This window comes from Balaenoptera physalus (assembly GCF_965194825.1).
Source record: "Balaenoptera physalus genome assembly, chromosome: X".
Taxonomy (NCBI): Eukaryota; Metazoa; Chordata; class Mammalia; order Artiodactyla; family Balaenopteridae; genus Balaenoptera; species Balaenoptera physalus.
The window spans coordinates 62,328,539-62,348,421 of NC_138903.1; the positions used below are offsets into that span (position 1 = coordinate 62,328,539).

The 19,883-nt window shown below is 44.5% G+C and overlaps 1 protein-coding gene across 4 annotated transcripts in view; it reads left to right on the top strand.

Annotated features, from left to right (window-relative positions):
- The window catches only part of NHSL2 (NHS like 2), a 272,913-nt gene that overhangs the window by 107,429 nt on the left and 145,601 nt on the right, over positions 1–19,883 (top strand). For all 4 annotated transcript variants that reach the window (XM_082445950.1, XM_082445951.1, XM_082445952.1 and 1 more), the window contains exon 2: positions 14,351–14,419. In XM_082445950.1, coding sequence (XP_082302076.1) covers positions 14,351–14,419 — 69 coding nt within the window. The remainder of the gene's footprint in view (positions 1–14,350; positions 14,420–19,883) is intronic.

Below are 19,883 nucleotides of genomic sequence, written 5' to 3' on the forward strand. Positions count from 1 at the left end.
CTTACTGAATAAACAGGTAGACTGAGGGGATCAGTGAGGCTGCTCTGGGCCATCTCTGGACCATGTGACCTGGGATTCACAGGAGCAGGTTGTATAGGGGAAGCAGAGAGCCCACTGGCCCACAGAAGTTAGCAGGTCTAGCCAGGGTGACCTTGGGCATGTCCCTTCTGCTCTATGATCTTCAGTTTGCTCTTTGATAAAGTGAGCGATCTGTGATCATCTCTAAGGGGTAAAGTGAGGGCCTGGCCATCTGGGTTTGCACCTCAGGCCCCATGGACACAAGCAGTGCTCCGCAAAGGGTACCTGGCTCTGACCCAAAGGCCTGGTGCAAGGGAGAAGTCTGGCAGAGCCCAGCAGTTGGGAGGACGTCCTACTCCACTTTCCAGAGCAAAAGTTTCTACCACACCTACCACTCAGGTGGGCCCATCTCTGGAGCAATGCCACCTCCTCTCCTAGACCAAACTAAATTCTTCTACCTAGTCTGGTTGGGGCCTAGCATTTTTCAAACATTTCTCACTTAAAATTTTAATCCTTGCAATAACATTATGAAGCAGGCATTCTTCGACCCATTTTTCAGTGGAGAACACTGAGTCTTGGAGGGATTAAGGAATTTGCCCAAGGTCCCAAGCAACCTCTCATCCTTCTGCAGGAATCACTTGGAAATCTGTTGATCGAGGTCTAGGAGGTTCATCTGTGTGGTTGGAGCTGTGGGAGAGGCAGGAGGGAGGATGCTTCCTTCTTCCTTCTGCTCCATCTAGGACACAGGTGGAGCCCAAGGAGTGGAAAGCAGGCCAGCCCAGATGGAAGTCATCACTCTCCTGCCGGCTCCCTGAAGGCTGAGCAGAAGGGAGGCGCCTTCCCTGCCTAGCCTTGCCAGGAATCTGGGTGTCCTGAGAGGCTGAGACCAGTGAGTGATGGGGGTGGTGTGTGTGGGGTACTCCATGTGATAAACTATTTTCCTTTCTCATTCCAAAGATCAGAGAGCACTTGGTGAGCAGTTCTTTGTTCCAATGGAAACAGAAAACCAGAAAAGCCCAGTGGGGGTTGGCCAAACTTTCCTTTGTCTTCTTGGGCTGAGAGGCTGAATGGGGGGACTATGCAAGGAGGGTGGGGCAGGGCCCCCATAAGGGCAACAAATCAGTAGAAGGGGAACCAGGACAGGACTCTAGCCAAAAAAAAAAAAATTCACAAAGAGCTAAGTACATGCTGGTGAGGAGGCCTTGCAGCCTCTTTCATGCAGCCTTACTCCATGTGAGTCTGCTAAGTCTGACAGCCCCCGCAAGAGGCCAGTGGGGACTCCAGAGACACAGCTAGTGCTCTCCTGGCCTAAGTAGTACCAAAGGCACCTCCGGGACCACTGCTCTCCATGCATCCTCTGAGCTCCCTGGCCCAGTCTCTTTCCTGCCTCCTCCCCACACCATGCTCCCACCAAGAATAATAGGAACTCAAATTTGTCAAAGTCATTCAAAGTTTGCCAAGCACTTCCCCATATAATAGCTCTTCAGGAGGGAGGGGAGCCTATTGGTTAAGAACACAGGCTCAGGGCCCAGACTGCCTGGCTCTGCTGTGTGATCTAACCTTGTGCTTCAGTTTCCTCATCTTTAAAATGGGACTGATCACAAGATCTGCATCTCAAGGTTGTTTTCAGATTAAATGAGCTAATGGTTAAGGTCCCTAAAAGCAGAGATTATTTTGTCTTTTATTCACTGCTATATCCCTAAGGCCTAAACAGTGCCTGGCACCTGGTAGAGACTCGACAAATATTTATTGAATACATATGAAGTGCTTGGAATGGGAACTGGCATTTAGTAAACACAACAAATATTAGTTGTCATTATCTTTCACATTCTCACAACAATTCCAAGAGGAGCATTCTGAATTTCATGTATGTCAGTTTTCTTCCTCCATGTAAGGTTCAAGTTCAGAGTCAAGGCACTGTTGACTGGAAAAAAATACACAACCTAAAAGTTGAGGGTTATGTTTTATTCGGCAGACATTCTGAGGACTTCTAGCCTGGGGCACAGCATCTCAGATAACGCTGAGAAACTGTTCCTAAGAGCCAAGGGGGTGAGCCAGGATATACAGGAGTTTTTGCAACAGAAGACCAGGTAGTCGGAACATCAAAAGATCACTGTTAATAAAAGAAAACCAGATATCTCAAGTTAAGGAATTTAGCGCTTTTCTATGTATGGGAAGATGCAAGAGACTTGGCTCACTGAAATCATTCCTTTGATATGCACCTCAGTTATCTGGGGCCAGTATCCTGTGCTTTCTCATCCTGAGTCTCCTCAGGGTACACCGTCGGGGGTGGCTGCAGCAGTTGACTGCTAGACGGCGGGCATCCTGTTTCTATCCTGAGTTTCCTTAGGGGCAGCTGTAATGTGGTGGCTTGATGGCTGCAACGTCCAGGCAACATTTTAGTTCACAGCACCAAAGACAGGCAACGGATTTTAAATTGAGGGAAATAGTTTGGGCCACAGAGGATTAGGAATGCAACCCTCAAATCTGAATAATAGCATCCATCCACCCATTCATTCGTTCACTTGTCCATTCCACAAATATTTCATGAATACCCGCCATGCGCCAGACCCTGAGCTGTGAGCTGGGGACATATTGATGGCAAGACAGACAAGGATTCTATGTTTGAGGAGCTGAGATTCTAGCGGGAGGAGACAGGCAAAAGCAAGACTTAATTTCAGATAGTAATAAATGCTATGAAGAAAATAAAGCAGTATAATGATGTAGAGAGTGGCTGAGGGATATCTCTAGGGGGGTTGAGAAAGGTACATAGGAGCTCTTCTGGGGGTTCTTGATCTCAGGTCAAGAGCCCTTGCCTTGAGTTGGTCAACACTACCTCATCCCAAGACCATTTATATGCCATCTGCCCAAGGCAGGAGTCAGTTGCTAAGTGTAGCTCCCAGAGGCCTGTACACGGGGCTCTGGGTGTGAGGGGCTGGAAAGAGGGGGCTGTGAACATATTGTACCTGCATTGAAAGGTTCTGGCATTAGTCATCCTCTGGCAAAAGTTGTTGGTTGCATTAGGTGAAGTGATGGTAGAAGCCTGAGAGCTTCCTCTTAGGTTCTTCTGCACTCCTGAGGAGGAGATGTCTGGCCAGTGCCCTTATGTCCATGCTCCTTCATGGTACCACCTTCACATGTGCACACACCACCTCATCTTCAAGACAGCCCAGGCACCGTCTCCACCATCACAACCCTTGTCACACTTGAATGCCCTTATTCATTACATGTTTGGGCATCTCCAGAGTCTGGTACAGAATTGATGCCTAATAAATGCTTATAGAATGAAAGAATAAATGGTGACTGCTGTCCTTCTGCTTCCTCAAATGACTGGCTCATTCTCACTCACACATCAAGACTCAGCTCACAGACTTCCCTGGTGGCACAGCGGTTAAGAATCTGCCTGCCAGTGCAGGGGACACGGGTTCGAGCCCAGGTCCGGGAAGATTCCACATGCTACGGAGCAACTAAGCCCGTGAGCCACAACTACTGAGCCCGCGTGCCACAACTACTGAAGCCCGCGCGCCTAGAGCCCGTTCTCTGCAACGAGAGAAGCCACCGCAATGAGAAGCCCGCACACCGCAACGAAGAGCAGCCCCGGCTCGCTGCAACTAGAGAAAGCCTGCTTGCACCAACGAAGACCCAACGCAGCCGAAAATAAATAAATGTATTAAAAAAAAAAGACTCAGCTCACACAGTCGTCTTATCTCCTTGCATCCCACCTGGGGAGCTCTTGCTCATCCTTTACTTCTTTTGTGAAGCTTTCCTTGACCTCCCCAGGCAGGGTTGGTCCCTCCCACCTCTGAGTGCTCCAGCACATCCCATTTCCTCCCATCATAGCCCTGCTTTCTCTAGGGGTGCTATCTGCTACTGCTCAGCCACGCCCCCTAACCTGTAATTTTCTCAGTGGCAAGGACTGCACGTTTCCGTTATCTCCACACCCCCAGCACTAGCCCCTAGAGGGCGCTCAATAAATATTAGTGGAATTGATGGAAAAAACAAATGAATTGTTTGTCAGTTTTGCTTAGAGCTTCCTAGGTAGTGGTGTGCTAGAGCTGGCTTGGGCTTGTGGCTCATGAGAGCCAATTGTTCAATATTTAGGAAATCTGTGAGCCGATTATTAAACACAGGCATCGTTAAAAATTAAATTATAGGAGAAAACAGAAAACAAGCCAAGATGAGGGATATTCTACCAAATAAATGACCGAATAAATGCAATATGGGATCCTGGATTGGATCCTAGAACAGAGAGAAGACTTTTGTGGAAAAATCGGTGAAATCCAAATAAGCTTTATACTTTAGTTATTAATGTTAATTTCTCAGTTTTGACACGTTTTATAATGATGTAAGATGTCAACATAAGGGGAAAGATTCTTGTTTTGTTCATTGTACTCTAGCCTTGAGAAAGTGATGGAGAAAATGTTAATAATGTACATTAAACTTAAAAGCGTTTCATATTTATAGCCCTGATATCCTCATCTCATTCTCAGAAATGATGTCCATCTTCATGAATAACACCCCAAAAATTGAAGAAATATGCTTCCAGTATATGGAAACTACTATCTGATTCAGCAAAGGAGTTGTTTGAATCATTGATGAATCTGTCAAGTTCCAACACTTCTTCACCATTTCACTTTCTTCTTACTCATTAGCATAAATGAAAGTATCAACCACCATTCATGTAGGAACTACACTCACTCTTCTTTTTCAGCTGTAAGATGGCTATGGAGGTAAGAGTTCAGCAAAATTAATGAACTCATTATATGAAAATCAACTGGCTATATGGAATTTGCAATAGAGTATTATTTCATTGTTATTCATAAATTGTGTGTTTTACTTCTTACATAATAAGTAAATATATATATATATGTATATACATGCACGCATTTTTTAAAAAGCCAGTGGTTAAACATTTACCAGAACACCATTCATCCTAGGTATCAATTACTATTTCATCAAATGCATTGATGGAAAGAAAAGAACATTGCCGGCACCTTCTCTCTGCCAAGCTGTGCTAGCTTTTTTATGTTCATCATCTCAGTTGCTCTTCACCTCAACTCTGTGAAGTGTAAGTATTATGGACATCATTTCTGAGGATGAGATGAGGATATTAGGGCTCAGAGAGGTTAAATGACTGGACCAAGGTCAAGTAATTGCTGTATAGTGGAGTCAGGATTAAACCCTACATCTGAGTTCAAAGCTAGTTGTATTAGTTTCCTATTGCTCCTGTAACAAATTACCACAAATTTAGTGGCTTAAAGCAACAGAAATATATTGTCTTACAGTTCTGGAGGTTAGATGTCTGAAATGGGTCTCACTGGACTAAAATCAAGGTGTTGGCAGGGCTGCATTCCCTCTGGCGCTTCTAGGGGAGGATGGGTTTACTTGCCTTTTCCAGCTTCTAGACACTGCCTGCATTCCTTGGTTTTTGTCCCCTTCCTCCATCTTCAAAACCAGTAATGGCCGGTTGAGTCTTTCTCATATCCCATCTCTCTGACTTTGCTTCTGTTGTCACATCTCCTTCTCTAACTCTGCCTCACCTGCCCCCCTCTTTCACTTTATAAGGACTTTTGTGATTACATTATGCCCACCTACTACATTCAAGAGAGTCTCCCCATCTTGAGGTCAGCTGATAAGCAACCTTAATTCCATCTGCAAACCTTATTTCCAAACTTTGCTATTTAACCTAACATATTCACAGGTTCTGGTGATTTAGGACACGGACATCTTTGGGGGGCCATAATTTTGCCTGCCACACTTGTGCTTTTTCTATGACCCTTAACCACCTTGCCTCTTGTTTTAGTGGTTACATAATCCGATAGAAGGCCGATATTATTCTCCCTGACACCTGCATGCCACACGTCTCCATGCCCTCCACTTTGGGGTAAAGTGCCTTCTTTCCTTCAGTTACTATCCCAGCTGCCAGAGAGCCCTGTGGGAGAATGGTTTCTAATCCCTGGGGCTTTTAATCCTGGACATATATTTTACCTTGGCTCTTACTAAAGTGTTTTTAAAATAGTTTCCAGGATTTTTGTGGATTGCTGGCTTTTTCAAAGCTCCTGTTCATTTTTTCCTTTCTCCAGTGTTTGTATGCGGCCAGAGCCCCCTTTCCTACATGGTAGGTCTCATTGTACTGTAGTTTATCCATTCCCACCTTCTGGACCAGTTTCTAGTCACCAGCCAGGATCCTGCATTATATATTTGTGCTTCTCACAGGTTTTTACATTGCTGTATTCTAGAAAAGGCCTTGGACTTACTAAAATGGCCTTTCCCCATGCCTGCTAATGAGGCATCTGTCTGTCTGTGTTTAATATTACTCTCTGACTGGCTTTTCAGAATCAGACCCTCTAAGTAGTAGTTCCCCATCTTCCCTTGTTTCCTCCACTCTGAGATTCCTGATTCTGGTCACAAGAAACCTCATCCACTGAGACCAGCCAAAGGCCAGAGGTTGCTGTTCCCCCAGGAAGCCTTCATAACAGCCAGATGCACCCCTTCACTACCTCTGAGCTCTGACTACAGCCTTCTTGGTTCCCCCGTCTATCCTTGCCAACAGCCTTGTGCCCTTTCCTTCTGCCTATCAGATTCATACCCACACTTTGGGGCCTGGTCTGAATCTGACCACCTTGAGGAAAGTTTTCCAGATTATACCAGCCCAAGGGACTCACGTCCTCCTCTGAACGCCTCCAGAACTTATTGTCAGTAACACTTATTTTGACAGTGTATCATCTACCATAATGGACAGGTCATAAACCGGTGGCTGGTGGGCCGAATAATGCCCACAGATATGTTTGGTTTAGTCTGCATGTGGTTTGTTTCTTTTCTAAATTATTTGTTAACAAGTCACAATTAGTAATCTTTCCATTCAATCTGGATTTCTGGCTTCTTTGAAAAACAGAGAAGTCTAGTAATACTGGCTCTGCATTTTCACAGGTTAGTAGTTAGCTGGATTGGGGTGGTGGCTTCCCTGTTAGATGGAGCTCTTGCTTTCCAGTCCGCCACAGTTCCCACCACTCCTTATTATTATTATTATTATTATTATTATTATTATTATTATTATTATTATTATTATACTCCAGCCTCCTTCACTCATTTATAGTACTTGCCTGGCTCCTCAAGGCATTCAGAAATTCTGAAATATTCCACACTTATCTAAATGTCCAGCTGTATTAGAGTCTCTTGGAGGAAAGAAACTTTATTTTAAATTTATTTCGTTTCTCCCATGCATCTCTGTACCTAGCAGATGCTCAATAAGTATTGAGAGAATAAAGAATTTCCTGAATCATCCTCCAGATGACTCTAGAATGTGTAAAACTTTATGTTTACTACAAGGTAAAGCTTTATAAATGTACTGTCTGTTGAGAAAGTATCATGTACCTGACATGCTAGATGCCTCAGAACAACAGAGGAGGAAACCAAGGCTCAGAGAGGCTATGTAATAGGGCTGGGGCTGGAGATCTGGTAGTTTCTGGGGTAAGGCCCAATGCCTGTGCTTGATGAGGAATCTTTCCTAAACGTCAATGCTGGAAGCAGAGAGGAGCTGCCCCTGGGACTCTCTGGTAATGTTTGTCCACAAACTTTGAGAGTTACTTTGTTTGGATAGAGATTAAGCAGTTATTAACTGTCCTTTCTGTGCTGGGCATTTATGAAGTAACTCTGCACTTATTCTTGGGCTATCAGGAATTCTGAGCTTCCTGGGCAGCTCACTGAAAAGCTGAGGGACATACAGCTAGATTGAACCTAATTGTTCGTGGCATTTGGAGCCCCTTTGGTGAGTCACGTTCAGCTGAGAGAAGCATCTGCTTATTTCCTTGCCCATATGTGCACAGAGATTGTGCTGTTCCTTCATGACATCACTGGTGGTACTGATGTGTGGTGTGGGATGGGAAAACATGCAGAAATGATGCATGTTTCATTGCGCAGCAGCAAGCAGAAAGGAATGTGAGAATACCGTAGACTCCCGCTGGGGCAGAAATCTGGTGTCATGTGTTGCTAAACAGCTGCAGGAAAATTTGTCTGGACCCTTGGAGGCAGAGAGGTGGGTTCACCAGACTTTGGTTCTGAGTAACTTTGAGGGCAAAGAGGTTGTACAGGAAACAGATAGGGTGCATCTAGAAGCTTGACCCTGGAGGCTTCATCTGCCTTCTTTGCCACCCTGCCCCCTCCAGCCACCGCCAGTTCCAGCTGTGGCTAGGAGAGGAGGGAAGTGGGAAGGCTTCAGCGCCAGGTTCCTCTAGGTCTGATGTGCTCACAGGCCCTGCTTAGGGCCACCGAAATGCTCAGACAGAAGGAGCTCCCAGGCCAGTCCTAAAGGAGGCAAGATAGGGCAGGGGTCGGGTGGGAGAGGCAGGGAAAAGGATTCATATGGGGGCTTTTATCCTTCAGACTCTATAGGAGTTTATAGGACTAAAAGAAACATGGAATCCGTAACCTTGGACTCACCTAGAACCGGGTTCAAGCCCCTCCTCTATTCCTACAAGGGTGACCTTAGGCAAGTCATTAATCTCTCCAAACCCAAGTTTACTTCTTTCTGTATAGTGTGAGGAGTCACGAGGCGATGTTTGTATGGGGCCTGGTCCATATTTTAAGAGATGGGAGCTGTGAGCTTTCTAATGATGCAACTGAGCAATAAGCTATCATATTGGTTATTATTTATTGTGGGCTTACTATGGGCCAGACACTGTGCTAAACCATTTCAGTCCATTCTCTCTTTAATCTTTCAAAGATAAAGAAATTGAGTTACAGAGAGGAAGAATGACTCATCGAAGGTCATCCAGCCAGTAAATGACAGAACCAGCACACACTCGATACACAGCAGTTCCAGAGCCCACACTTCCAACCAGACCACCTGCCACGCATTTGTTCCACTTCACACATGAGGAAACTTGAGGTCCAGGAGGCACTAGCATCAGAGACAGAGCTTGGGGCTTTAGATGTCTGGCTCTGCTAGTTAACATGCTGTGTGACCTTGGGCAAGTCACTCAACCTCTCTGAGCTTCAGTTTCCTGATTTGGAAAACATCTGAGTCCAAAGCCTCTGGCAGTCTGTACAGTGAGAAGCAGTATCCTATGGGAGAAGGTGGAGGGGAGGGAGCTCAGAATCTACCAGAGACAGAGAATGAGAAGAAATGGGTGTGACTGGCTTTACAAACTGGAGGCAAGTCTGGAGTAGAAACTTAGCAGAGTGAACGTGCCCGGTTCACACCACCCATTTAGCAGAGAGCCCACAGAGGCCGGGAGGCGGGGGGTGGGGGGGGGGGCAGGAGTATGGCCAGCTTAGCCGGCACCCACACAGTGAGCTGCTGTTGCCACCTAGGGGACAGGCAGTGACCATGAACTCTGGCTGAGCAGTACAGCACATTCCCATCTCCTGCTGGTTTCCGGAGTGGAAAGGGGCGGCCAAGCCTTGCTCCAGGAGTGGGGAGGAGAGTGAGGAAAAGGAACGGAGTGCTGCCTCTGCTTTGGGAGTTATAAATAAATCCATCTGGAAGTGTTTGGGGGCTGTGGGAGCCTGAGGCCGGCCTCTGCAATTCAGGCCATGTGGCACACATTTCCATTTACACCAGACCCCCCCAACCCCAGTCCCAGGAGACTGTCTGATTGGGCCTGTCTGTTCCAGCCCGAGCTGGGCAGGAACCTCTCAGGCCTCCACTCTGTTTCCAGCCCCCGCCCCAACCCTCCCCTCCTCCCAGGCCAACTCCAGCAAGATCATGTGTGAGAAGGTACTTCGAAAAGTTCACGTGCTATTCAAGTGCTGACTGAATGAATGAATGAATTTCAATTCATCATTTAACTGGCAGTACGTTCCGTTCGCTAGGAAGGGACCCCGTGGTAGTTCTCGAAGGTGACGTGTTCTTGACTTTTAGCCTCCATCTCAGGATCATCTTTACCCTTCCCAGCTAAGGCTGGCTAAGGGACGAAGGCAGTGCCCAAGTCTTGTTTGTTTTTCTATCCCCAGCACCAGGGCAATGCTCAGTAGGTGTTGCTTATATGAAGGGATGAGTCAATTTATTAATTTAACAAACACTCATTGCACACCCTCATGTGCTGTGCACTCTGCTGAACACAGTAGAGAACAAAATAGACAGAATTCCTGCCCTCAACTGAGCTCGTAGTCATAGTGTTTCTCAGTGAGAGTACTATTGGCACTTGGGGTGAGACAATTCTTTGCAGTGTGGGACGGTCCTGTGCATTGCAGGATGTTCAACATCCTGACTTCTGGCCCACTTAGCACCCTGGAGTCATTGTGACAGCGAGAAATGCCTCTACACATTTCCAAATACTTCCAGGGGCTGGGAGGACCCACCCCTGGCTGAGGGCCACTGCTGAGGGACTTGACAGGACATGAGGGAAGGAAGGCCATCCCCAAGGTATGAACGTGTTGAGTCCTCCAAATCCACATGGAATTGGTGGTTTAGAACTGGGAAATCAAATTTGTCCCAGAAAGGTGTAAAATAATCCTTCAGTGGCTGAGTCAGGCCCCAGAAGCCTGTAAGGTAGCCTAGGTCCACAGTTCCCTCGGGCTGGCTTAGGGCTGAGCTGAAGGCAACCTGATGGCAGTTTTGAACATGATGAGATGATGAGATGGTATTTTGAGAATGTTCAGAAAACAGCCACTATTTGATCCCAGGTGTACATTAGAAGTCAACCTCAAGATATAGATTTAGGATAAATCCACTTTGAAGTGGGAGTTAGGGTTGAGACCCAGCATCCATTAAGATCATCAAGGGGGAAGGTATTGGGGAAAAGGTGAAGAATGAGTTCAGAACAGAGGCTGAAGCTAGAGAAGTAGGCCCTGGGGGCACCTCTGCCCCTTCGTTTCCATTCCCAAGCTCAGCACCCTAGTTCAGGGCCTCTGCTCATGCCACGACCATTGCAGCAGCCTCCTAACTGGCCTCCGTTTTTCTTCTGGTCTCTCTGCCTTCCAGAATTATCTTCTTAAAACCTGGCTTTCATCACGTCCCTTCCCAACACTCACCAGGTCCAGCCTCACACCCTAAGCCCCTGCAGTCACGCTGCCCAGCAAGCTGGCTCCAGATTCTCCTTCAAGGATTGTTGGTGCTCATCTCCTAGACCTTACCATCTGGCCACACAGAGCGCCAGACACACACTGTCCTTCTTTCATCGATGCCACCTCCTCCCCTGGGATACCCTTTGACCCTCTCTCCATTTGGAAAAATAAATTCAGGCTTCAAGGCTGAGTTCAAGCCTCCGCTCTTTTGTAAAGCTTTCCCCCACCCCTCAGAGGCAAGCACACTTTCCCATCTCTGTACCTCCCTCTCCAGCTGTGGGGCTTCTGTCTCTCCCACTAGACGGAGAGTTCCCTGAGGGCAGCAGCCATGTTTTGCTTTGTCATCCCATTACCCAGCCTAGTGTGAAGGGACGGGAAAGTGGGCTTGGGGATGGGCTGGTAGGACAGGGCAAAGAGAAAGTACAATGGTTTCCCCCAAGCCTGACCATGCATCCACTTGAGCCACTTTTAACTGCTCTCTCCATAAGCACTGTCTTCGGATGAGGGTTAGTGAAAGAGCTAAGGGAGAGAAGGAAAAAGATTGAGAGCCAAGGTGTGGGCGGGCAGAAGGAGCTGAATGGAGAAGAGAGGAGAGGCTGAGAGGATGAAAGAGGAGAGGAGAGAGCCAGGGTCTGCATCAACAGCTTCCATACATAGGAATTCAAATAACCTGGAATGGAATAAGAAAAGATTTGGGAGGCTTCCCTGGTGGCTCAGTGGTTGAGAGTCTGCCTGCCAATGCAGGGGACACGGGTTCGAGCCCTGGTCTGGGAAGATCCCACATGCCGCGGAGCAACTAGGCCCGTGAGCCACAACTACTGAGCCTGCGCATCTGGAGCCTGTGCTCCGCAACAAGAGACGCCGCGATAGTGAGAGGCCTGCGCACCGCGATGAAGAGTGACCCCCACTTGCCACAACTAGAGAAAGCCCTCGCACAGAAACGAAGACCCAACACAGCCAAAAATAAATAAATAAATAAATAAAATTTTTTTAAAAAGACATCTTCTTTAAAAAAAAAAAAGAAAGAAAAGATTTGGGACTCTGGAAATGAAAGCAGCTGCCTAGGCAGGTCAGCTGAATGTACAGTTAATTAATAGGCATTAGTGCCCTTCAGTGACCAGCTGTGCATGGAATCACGTCCTGCTGGGATCAAATGCCAGCTGCCCAGGATGCCCATTTAGTAAAGAGCAAAAAACAGCATTGGCATAAAAGAGCCAGAGAATTCCTCAGAGAGATCTTCCTAAGGGCACCAGGGGCCACTGGAACTCCATAGTTGCACCATACCACTGGCCTGGCTCTTGCCAAAGATAAGGGGACACGAGAAAAAAAACAACATGTAGCGAGCAGCTAGTATCCCAAAGGCCACACCAGACGCATTTTACACACACAAGCTCTTTTGATCCTTAATGCAACTCTATGAGGTAGGTATCGTCTCTATTTTACAGGTTAGAAAATTGAGGTCCTTGGAGGGTTAAGAATCTTACCCAAGGGCACATAGCTTCAAAGTCCTGGATCCAGGATTCCAGTGCAGTTCATCCCCTCTCCGATTGGCAGCAATTTTCTCCCCGGTCTTGCTGACTTTGGCTGTGGGGCTGATCTCTGGATTGATTTCTCTGAACATAAACAAAATACCATCAGTTTTTCCTGGCTCTGGAATGAGTCCTCAGAATCATGTGCTGTTTTCCAGTTTGCAGCTGGGTGCCTTTGCTTGGTGTTCACGAATATGAAGCAATAGGCCTTGTCCTGAGCATCAACAGTGTGCACTCAAAAAATGCCAGGGTGCTTTTCTTCCCAGAAGATACTTCAGGCTGGGAGCTTTTAGCCTGTGGAGCCGAGTTTTCTATTTTCTCTTCCTTCCCGATGATCTGCCAGTGATCTGGTTGATGGCTGCCAGGCAAAATTTAAAATCCTTATCAAAATCATGGTACCTTTGAGATGTTGCCCACATTGTGTTCTGACTATCTCTGGGACCCATCCCTGTCTGCTCAGTGGTTGCTGGATGCCATCCGTCTGCTGCCAGCCTGTGAGTGATGGTGAGCAGGGGACAGGAGGTAGGAACAGGGCAGGTGTGGACAGTGTTTCCCAGAATTCTGATGTGACATGGTTAGGCCAACTCATGGAGGAGCCAGTGGAGGCAGAGGCTGGACCCAATCGGGGGCAAAATGGCACGCAGCACAGCCCCCATAGAGTTGTGGCTTTAGGGTGGGGTAGGTTGTCTAGAAAGTCTGTGATGATAGTTTTTTTTTTTTTTTTTGGCTGTGTCGAGTCTTCGCCTCCGTACGAGGGCTCTCCCTAGCCACGGCGAGCGGGGTCCACTCTCCATCGCGGTGCGCGGGCCCCTCACTTCTGCGGCCCCTCCCGTTGCGGAGCACAGGCTCCAGATGCGCAGGCCCAGCAGTTGCGGCCCACGGGCCCAGCCGCTCCGCGGCATGTGGGACACCCCCAGACCAGGGCTCGAACCCGTGTCCCCTGCACCGGCAGGCAGACTCCCAACCACTGCACCACCAGGGAAGCCCTGTGATGATAGTTTTATGGAATTGTTCTGGAGTCAGGTACACTCTGGGAACCTTTGGGGCTGGGCCTTTGGCCTAGAGTTGTGTGTCCTGCACAAGTGGTAATGGATTAGGATTATCGAGCTGCATGCAGGGCCTTCTGAAATCTTGTGGAATAACAGAATTTTCAGTGATATGCAGTGTTAAGAGGTGACAAGTCTCTGATCTTGGGTTTGGGCTTTTGCTCTGGTCGTTTTAGTGAACAGGACTTTTCGGCATCACCTTCAAAATCTATTTCAAATCCGACCGTGTCTCACCACCTCCATTGCTACCACCTAGTCCAAGCCATCATCCTCTCTTGCCTGTCACTAGTCTCCTAAAATGATGCTGTTAAAACATAGTCTATGTCAGTCTTTTGCTCAACATCCTCTAATTGTTCCCCATCTCATTCATATTAAAAGTCTTTAGGGTAGCCTGCGAGGCCCTCAGAATCTGCCACCCCCCTTACCTCCCTGACATTATCTCCTACAAATCCTTCCGTCACCTCCTTCATCCCAGCCACAGTCGTCTCCTGATCATTCTTTAAGCTTTCCAGGCACATTCGTGCTTTGTGCCTGCTTTTCCTTCTGCCTGGAATGCTTTACCCCAGTGTGTCAGTCAGGATCCTGTGAGAGAGTGGTTATGGGAACTGGGGAAAGGTTGTTGTATGGAGAAGGCCACCTGATAGGAATTGTGGTCTTTGGTGGAGGGATGCAGCCAACCCGTGATGAACCTGCCCAGCGAGAGCTGATGAAAAAAATCTCACTTTCTCTTTCCTTCTGATCTCCTTGCAGGTGCCTCCCATTGGTCAAACCTAACCCGAAGTCAGAGGGCGAGGGAACCTGTCGATGCAGTCTATACAGGTCAGCCTACCAAGGCACGAAGCTGGGTGGAAAAGGGTGGACAAGATCTGGAGGGGCAAATGGAAAATGTGCACAACCTCTGCATAGCTTTGTAGCTGGCTCCCTCACTTCCTCCAGCCCTCCACTGAAATGTTACCTTCTCAGTGAAGCCTTCTCTGGCCACCATTTCTAAAATTTCAGCCCCCAGCACCCAACACCTTACATCCTTTCATGCTATGTTTTCGTATAGCACTTAATACCACATAACATATAATTTATTTATCTTGCCTATCATCTGCTCCCCCACTAGAATGGGAGTTCCATGAGGGCAGGGACTTTGACTCACTGCTATTATCACTGCCTAGAATAGTATACAGTAGGTGCTCAATAAATATCTGGTCAATGAATGAAGCACTCTCAGAGGCCCCCCTACGGTGAGTCTGCTCTCAGCCAGGCACAGCTGGGGGTAGGTGTTCAATTGCCATTCATGCCTGCTGCTCTCAGTTTCCTCCAAAGAGGCTTGACTGCTGCTGCCGTATTTCAAGTCAGAGGGTGGGGAGGCCTTTGGTGCCCTCAGCATTGAAACTTGCATGACAGTTTGTCAACTCGAACCTTATGGAAACTGCTGTTGCATTGATTAGCATGGGCTGAGCTTTGTGTGTTTTTAAATCAGCAGCAGTGGGTAGATTCACAGTCATGGGGACATTGGCCCTTCCAGGTGGTACTTCCATACCTCAATAGTAGTGCTAATGGGCCTGTTTCCAAGTAAGGTGGGCCCAGGAGGCACTTCCTTGAGGCTCAAGGGCAGGGGGATGTGAGCTGGGCCCTCTGGCCACAGTGGTGGTGAAACAGGGATAGGTCAGATCAGGACAAGCAAAACAGGTTTGAATTCCTAGTATACTGTAGCTGTGTCCAGGATAATGTTTTTACTATACAAGTGGTATATGAAGATATTCTCATTGTGAAAAAAATCAAACAGTCCAGCTACAGTTAAAATCCTCTTCCCTCCCCTGGTCTGCTCCCCAGAGGTAACAACCACTGTTATCAGCAAAGAGTGCTCTCTTCCCAATCTCTTTCTATGTATACATAGTTTGGTCGTATGTGGGTATTTAAAAATAAATGGTATTACACTGTATATACTGATCTGTAACTTGCTTTTTTTCAGTTAACAATGTATCTTGGAAACCATACCATGTCAGGACACATGGATCTAACTCATTCTTTTTCAATCAAACTTTTCATTTTGAGGTAATTGAAGATTCACACGCAGTTTAAGAAATAATAGATCCCATATACCCTTCACCCAGTTTTCCTCAATGGCAACCTCTTGCAAAACTATAGGACAATATCATCAGCAGGATAGTAACACTGATACAGTCAAGATACAGAAAATTTTCATCACCACAAGGATCCTTCAAGTTGCCCTTTCATAGCTACACCCAGTTTTCTCCCCACCCCCCACCTCCTCCTTACCCCCTGGCAACCGCTAATCTGTTCTCCATTTCTAAAATTAGGTCATTTTGATAATGTTATGTAAAAAATCATCCAGTATGTAACCAGGTTGTTGTGTGTATCAACGATCTGTTTCTTTTAATTGCTGAGTAGTTTTCCATGGCTTGGATGTACCACAAATAGTTTATCCATTCGCCTGTTGAAGGACATATGGATTATTTCCAGTTTTTGGCTCTTATAAATAAAGCTGCTATGAACAATCATGTAACAGTTTTTTATGTGAACAGAAGTTTTCATTTCTCTGGGATACATGTCCAAGAGTGCAATTGCTGGGTCATATGGTAGTTGCAAGTTTAGCTTTTAAAGTAACTTGCCAAACTGTTTCCAGAATAGCCATACCATTTTACATTCCCATCAGCAATGTATGAGGGATTCAGTTTCTTGGCGTCTTCTCCAACATTTGGTGCCGTCATTTTTAAAAATTTTTAGCCATTCTGATAGGTAGGTAGTGTATCTTATTGTGGTTTTAATTTGCATGTCCCTAATAGCAAGTGATAGAACATCTTTTCATGTGCTTATTTGCCATCCATATATCCTTTTCAATGAATTATCTGTTCATGTCATTGTTGATTGTCATGTATAAAATCTAGCCTGTATGCCTAGCTCTAGATTTCAAATATTTTCCTTTCTGTAAAAATTTTATAGTTTTACATCTTACATTTAAGTTCGTGATGCATTTTTTCAGCTTTATTGAAATACAATTGACATATAATATTGTGTAAGTTTAAGGTGTACAACATGATTTGGTGCACATATATATGTTTCAAAATGATTACCAAAATAAGGTTAGTTTGTGACGCATTTTAAGTTGATTTTTTGGGAATTTTGATAGGAATTGCACCAAACCTGTATATAAATTTGGGGAGAATTGACAACTTTACTATGTTGAGTCTTCTAATCCATGAACACAGTATATTTCTCAATTTATTTAGGTCTCTTTGAATTCTTTCACCAGCATTTTGTAGTTTTGAGCATACAAGTCCTATACGTGTCTTGTTATATTTACACTTAAACATTTTTTTTTGAGAAACTGTAAATGGTATTGTATTTTTAAATTTTGGCATCCATTTGTTCATTGCTGGTATGTAGAAATATGATTTATTTCTGTATGCGTATCTTGTATCCTGCAACCTTGCCAAACTCACGTATTACTTCTAGAAACTGTTTTGTAGTTCCTTGGGATTTTCTACATATACCGTCAGATTATTTCCAAATAGGGACAGTTTTATTTCTTCCTTTTCAATCTGTATGCCTTTTATTTCCTTTTCTTGCCCGATTGTACTGGCTAGAACTTCCAGCATTATGTTGAATTTGAGTGGTGAGGGCAGACATTCTTGCCTTGTTCCCAATCTGAGGAGGAAAGCATTATCTTTCACCATTAAGTTTAGTGTTAGCTGTAAGTGTTTTGTAGATGCTCTTTTTCAAGTTGAGGAAATTCCTTTCTTTTCCTATTTCTGAGAGGGTTTTTTTTTCTTTTTATCATAATGGGTGTTGGATTTTGTTAAGTGCTTTTTCTGCATTGATTGATATAATTGTGTGATTGTTCTTCTTTAGTCTATTAATATGGTGGATTGCATTGATTTATTTTCAGATATTGAAACTGTCTTGCATCTCTGGAATAGACTCCACTTGATAATGGTGTATAATTCTTACTGAATTCTAAATACTAATGTTGTGTTGAGGAGTTTTACTTCTATTTTCATGAGGGATATTTGTCTGTAGTTTTCGTTTTTGTGTGCGACTGTCATCTGGTTTTGGCATCAAGATAATACTAGCTTCATAAAATTATTTGGGAAGCATTTTCTCCTCTTCTATTTTCTGGAAGAGATTGTGTAGAATTGGTGTTAATTCTTTAAACATTTGGTAGAATTCTCCAGTGAAACCATGGGGCCTGGGTATTTCTTTTTTGGGAGTTTTAAAATTATGAATTCAATTTTCTTAATAGTGATAGGGCTATTCAAATCATCTATTTCCTACTGAGTGAGTTTTGGGCGTTTGTGTTTTTCAAGGAATTGGTCAGTTTCATCAAAATTCTCTAAGTGTATAGAGTTGTTCTTAGTGTTTATTCCTTTATTATCCTTTTGATGTCTGAAGGGTCTGCAGTGATATTCATTTCGTTCCTGATATTAATAACTTGTGTTTTCTCTTTTTTTTCCTCTCTCTGTAGGTCTTACTGGAGTTTGTCAGTTTTGCTGATCTTTGTTTCATTGATTTTCTCTAATTGTTTTCCTGTTTTCAATTTTATTGATTTCTGCTCTTAATTTCCTTTCTTCTGCCTTTATCTTGCACTTTTTTTCTAGTTTCTTGAGGTAGAAACATAGATTATTGATTTGACACTTTTTCTCTTTTCTATAAATTTCCCTTTACACACTGCTTTAGTTGCTTCCCACAAATTTTTCTATGTTGTATTTTCATTTTTATTCTGTTTAATGTATTTTTTAAAATTCCTCTTGAGATTTCATCTTTGACCCATGGATTATTTAGAAGTGTGCTGTTTGGTTTTCAAGTGTTTAGATATTTCCTGTTATCTTTCTGTTATTATTGATTTCTAGTTTGATTCCATTGTGGTCACAAAATACATTTCATTTTATTTCAATTGTTTTTTTAAAATTTGTTAAGGCTTGTTTTATGGCACAGGATATGGTGTAACATAGCTTGTTCCATGGGCACTTGAAAAGAATGTGTAGTCTTCTTTGTTGAATGGAGTGTTCTGTAAATGTTAAATTAGAAACCGTTGGTTGAGGGTGTTGTTGAGTTCTCTATCCTTGCTGATTTTCTGTCTAGTAGGTCCATCCCAGCTCCCCACTCAGCCTTCTTCAACATCACCCCAGTAGGGAGGTTATACCTGGTTAGTTCAGCAAGGGTGAAAGTCTGTGTTTTCAACCCTTTCTTTGCAGGTGGTGTTTGGCTGGAATAGATCAGTTAGTGTCTAAAATTTTCTATCTGGCTGGTATACCGCCTTTTCTGGTCCTTTGGTTAGAGAGATAGGCTTTTTTGTTTTTGTTTTTTGTCTGCACCCATTGGTGTTTCCATGTTGCAAGCTTTTTAAGCTCCAACTCTGAGATACATGAGGCAAAACAAATCCAGGGAACTTAGCACCGTGTCATTCCTCGAGTCCTGAGGTCTCTCTGATGTCCCTTCTCTCCACCTTTCAGAGTCTTCTTGTGTCTCTTTTATTTATAATGTTCAAGAGTTTCAGTTGTACTTAGTTTGTAGTGGGGGAATCGGGGAAAAAAGTTTATCTACTCCATCTTCCCAGAAGCAGAAGTCCTAACTTATTCTTTTAAAATGTTACACAATTTTGCAGAGTATGACATTTATAAGAGTTTATTTAACTATTTACCCATTTGATGAACTCAGGTTGTTTCTAAATTTTGACAGCTGATATTTCAATAAGCATCCATTCAATAAACATTTGTGTACACGTGCAAGAGCTTTTTTGGGATAGATGCAAAGAAGTAGAGTTGCTGGGTAATAGGGATGTGCATTTTACATACTAATAGGTATTACCAAATTCCTACCTGTGATGCCTGTCCTCCACCCAGCAGTGTATGAGAGTATCAGTTTTGCTCAGCTCCATGCCAACACTTGACAGAATCAAACTTTTAGTTATCAGTGTAATGGGTGAAAGATGGTATCTGATGGTTCTTTTCATTTGCCTTTCCTTGATTACTAGAGGTTGTGAATTTTCCCAAATGTCTATTAGCCATTTGTAACTCTCCTTTCGAATTGACTGACCATATACTTTGCTATATATCTTTTGAGTTGTCTGCCTTTTTTATTGATTTATGGAAATTATATATAGAGATTAATTTTTATATAATATACATAGCAAATAATATTTTCCCCAGTTTATCATTTGTCTTTTAACTTTATTGATGGTGTCTTTCATCTAAGAAATGTTCTGATGTAGATTCAAATTTATCAAGCATTCCTTCATGGCTTTTGTGTTGTGTATGTGTGTTGTTTAAAA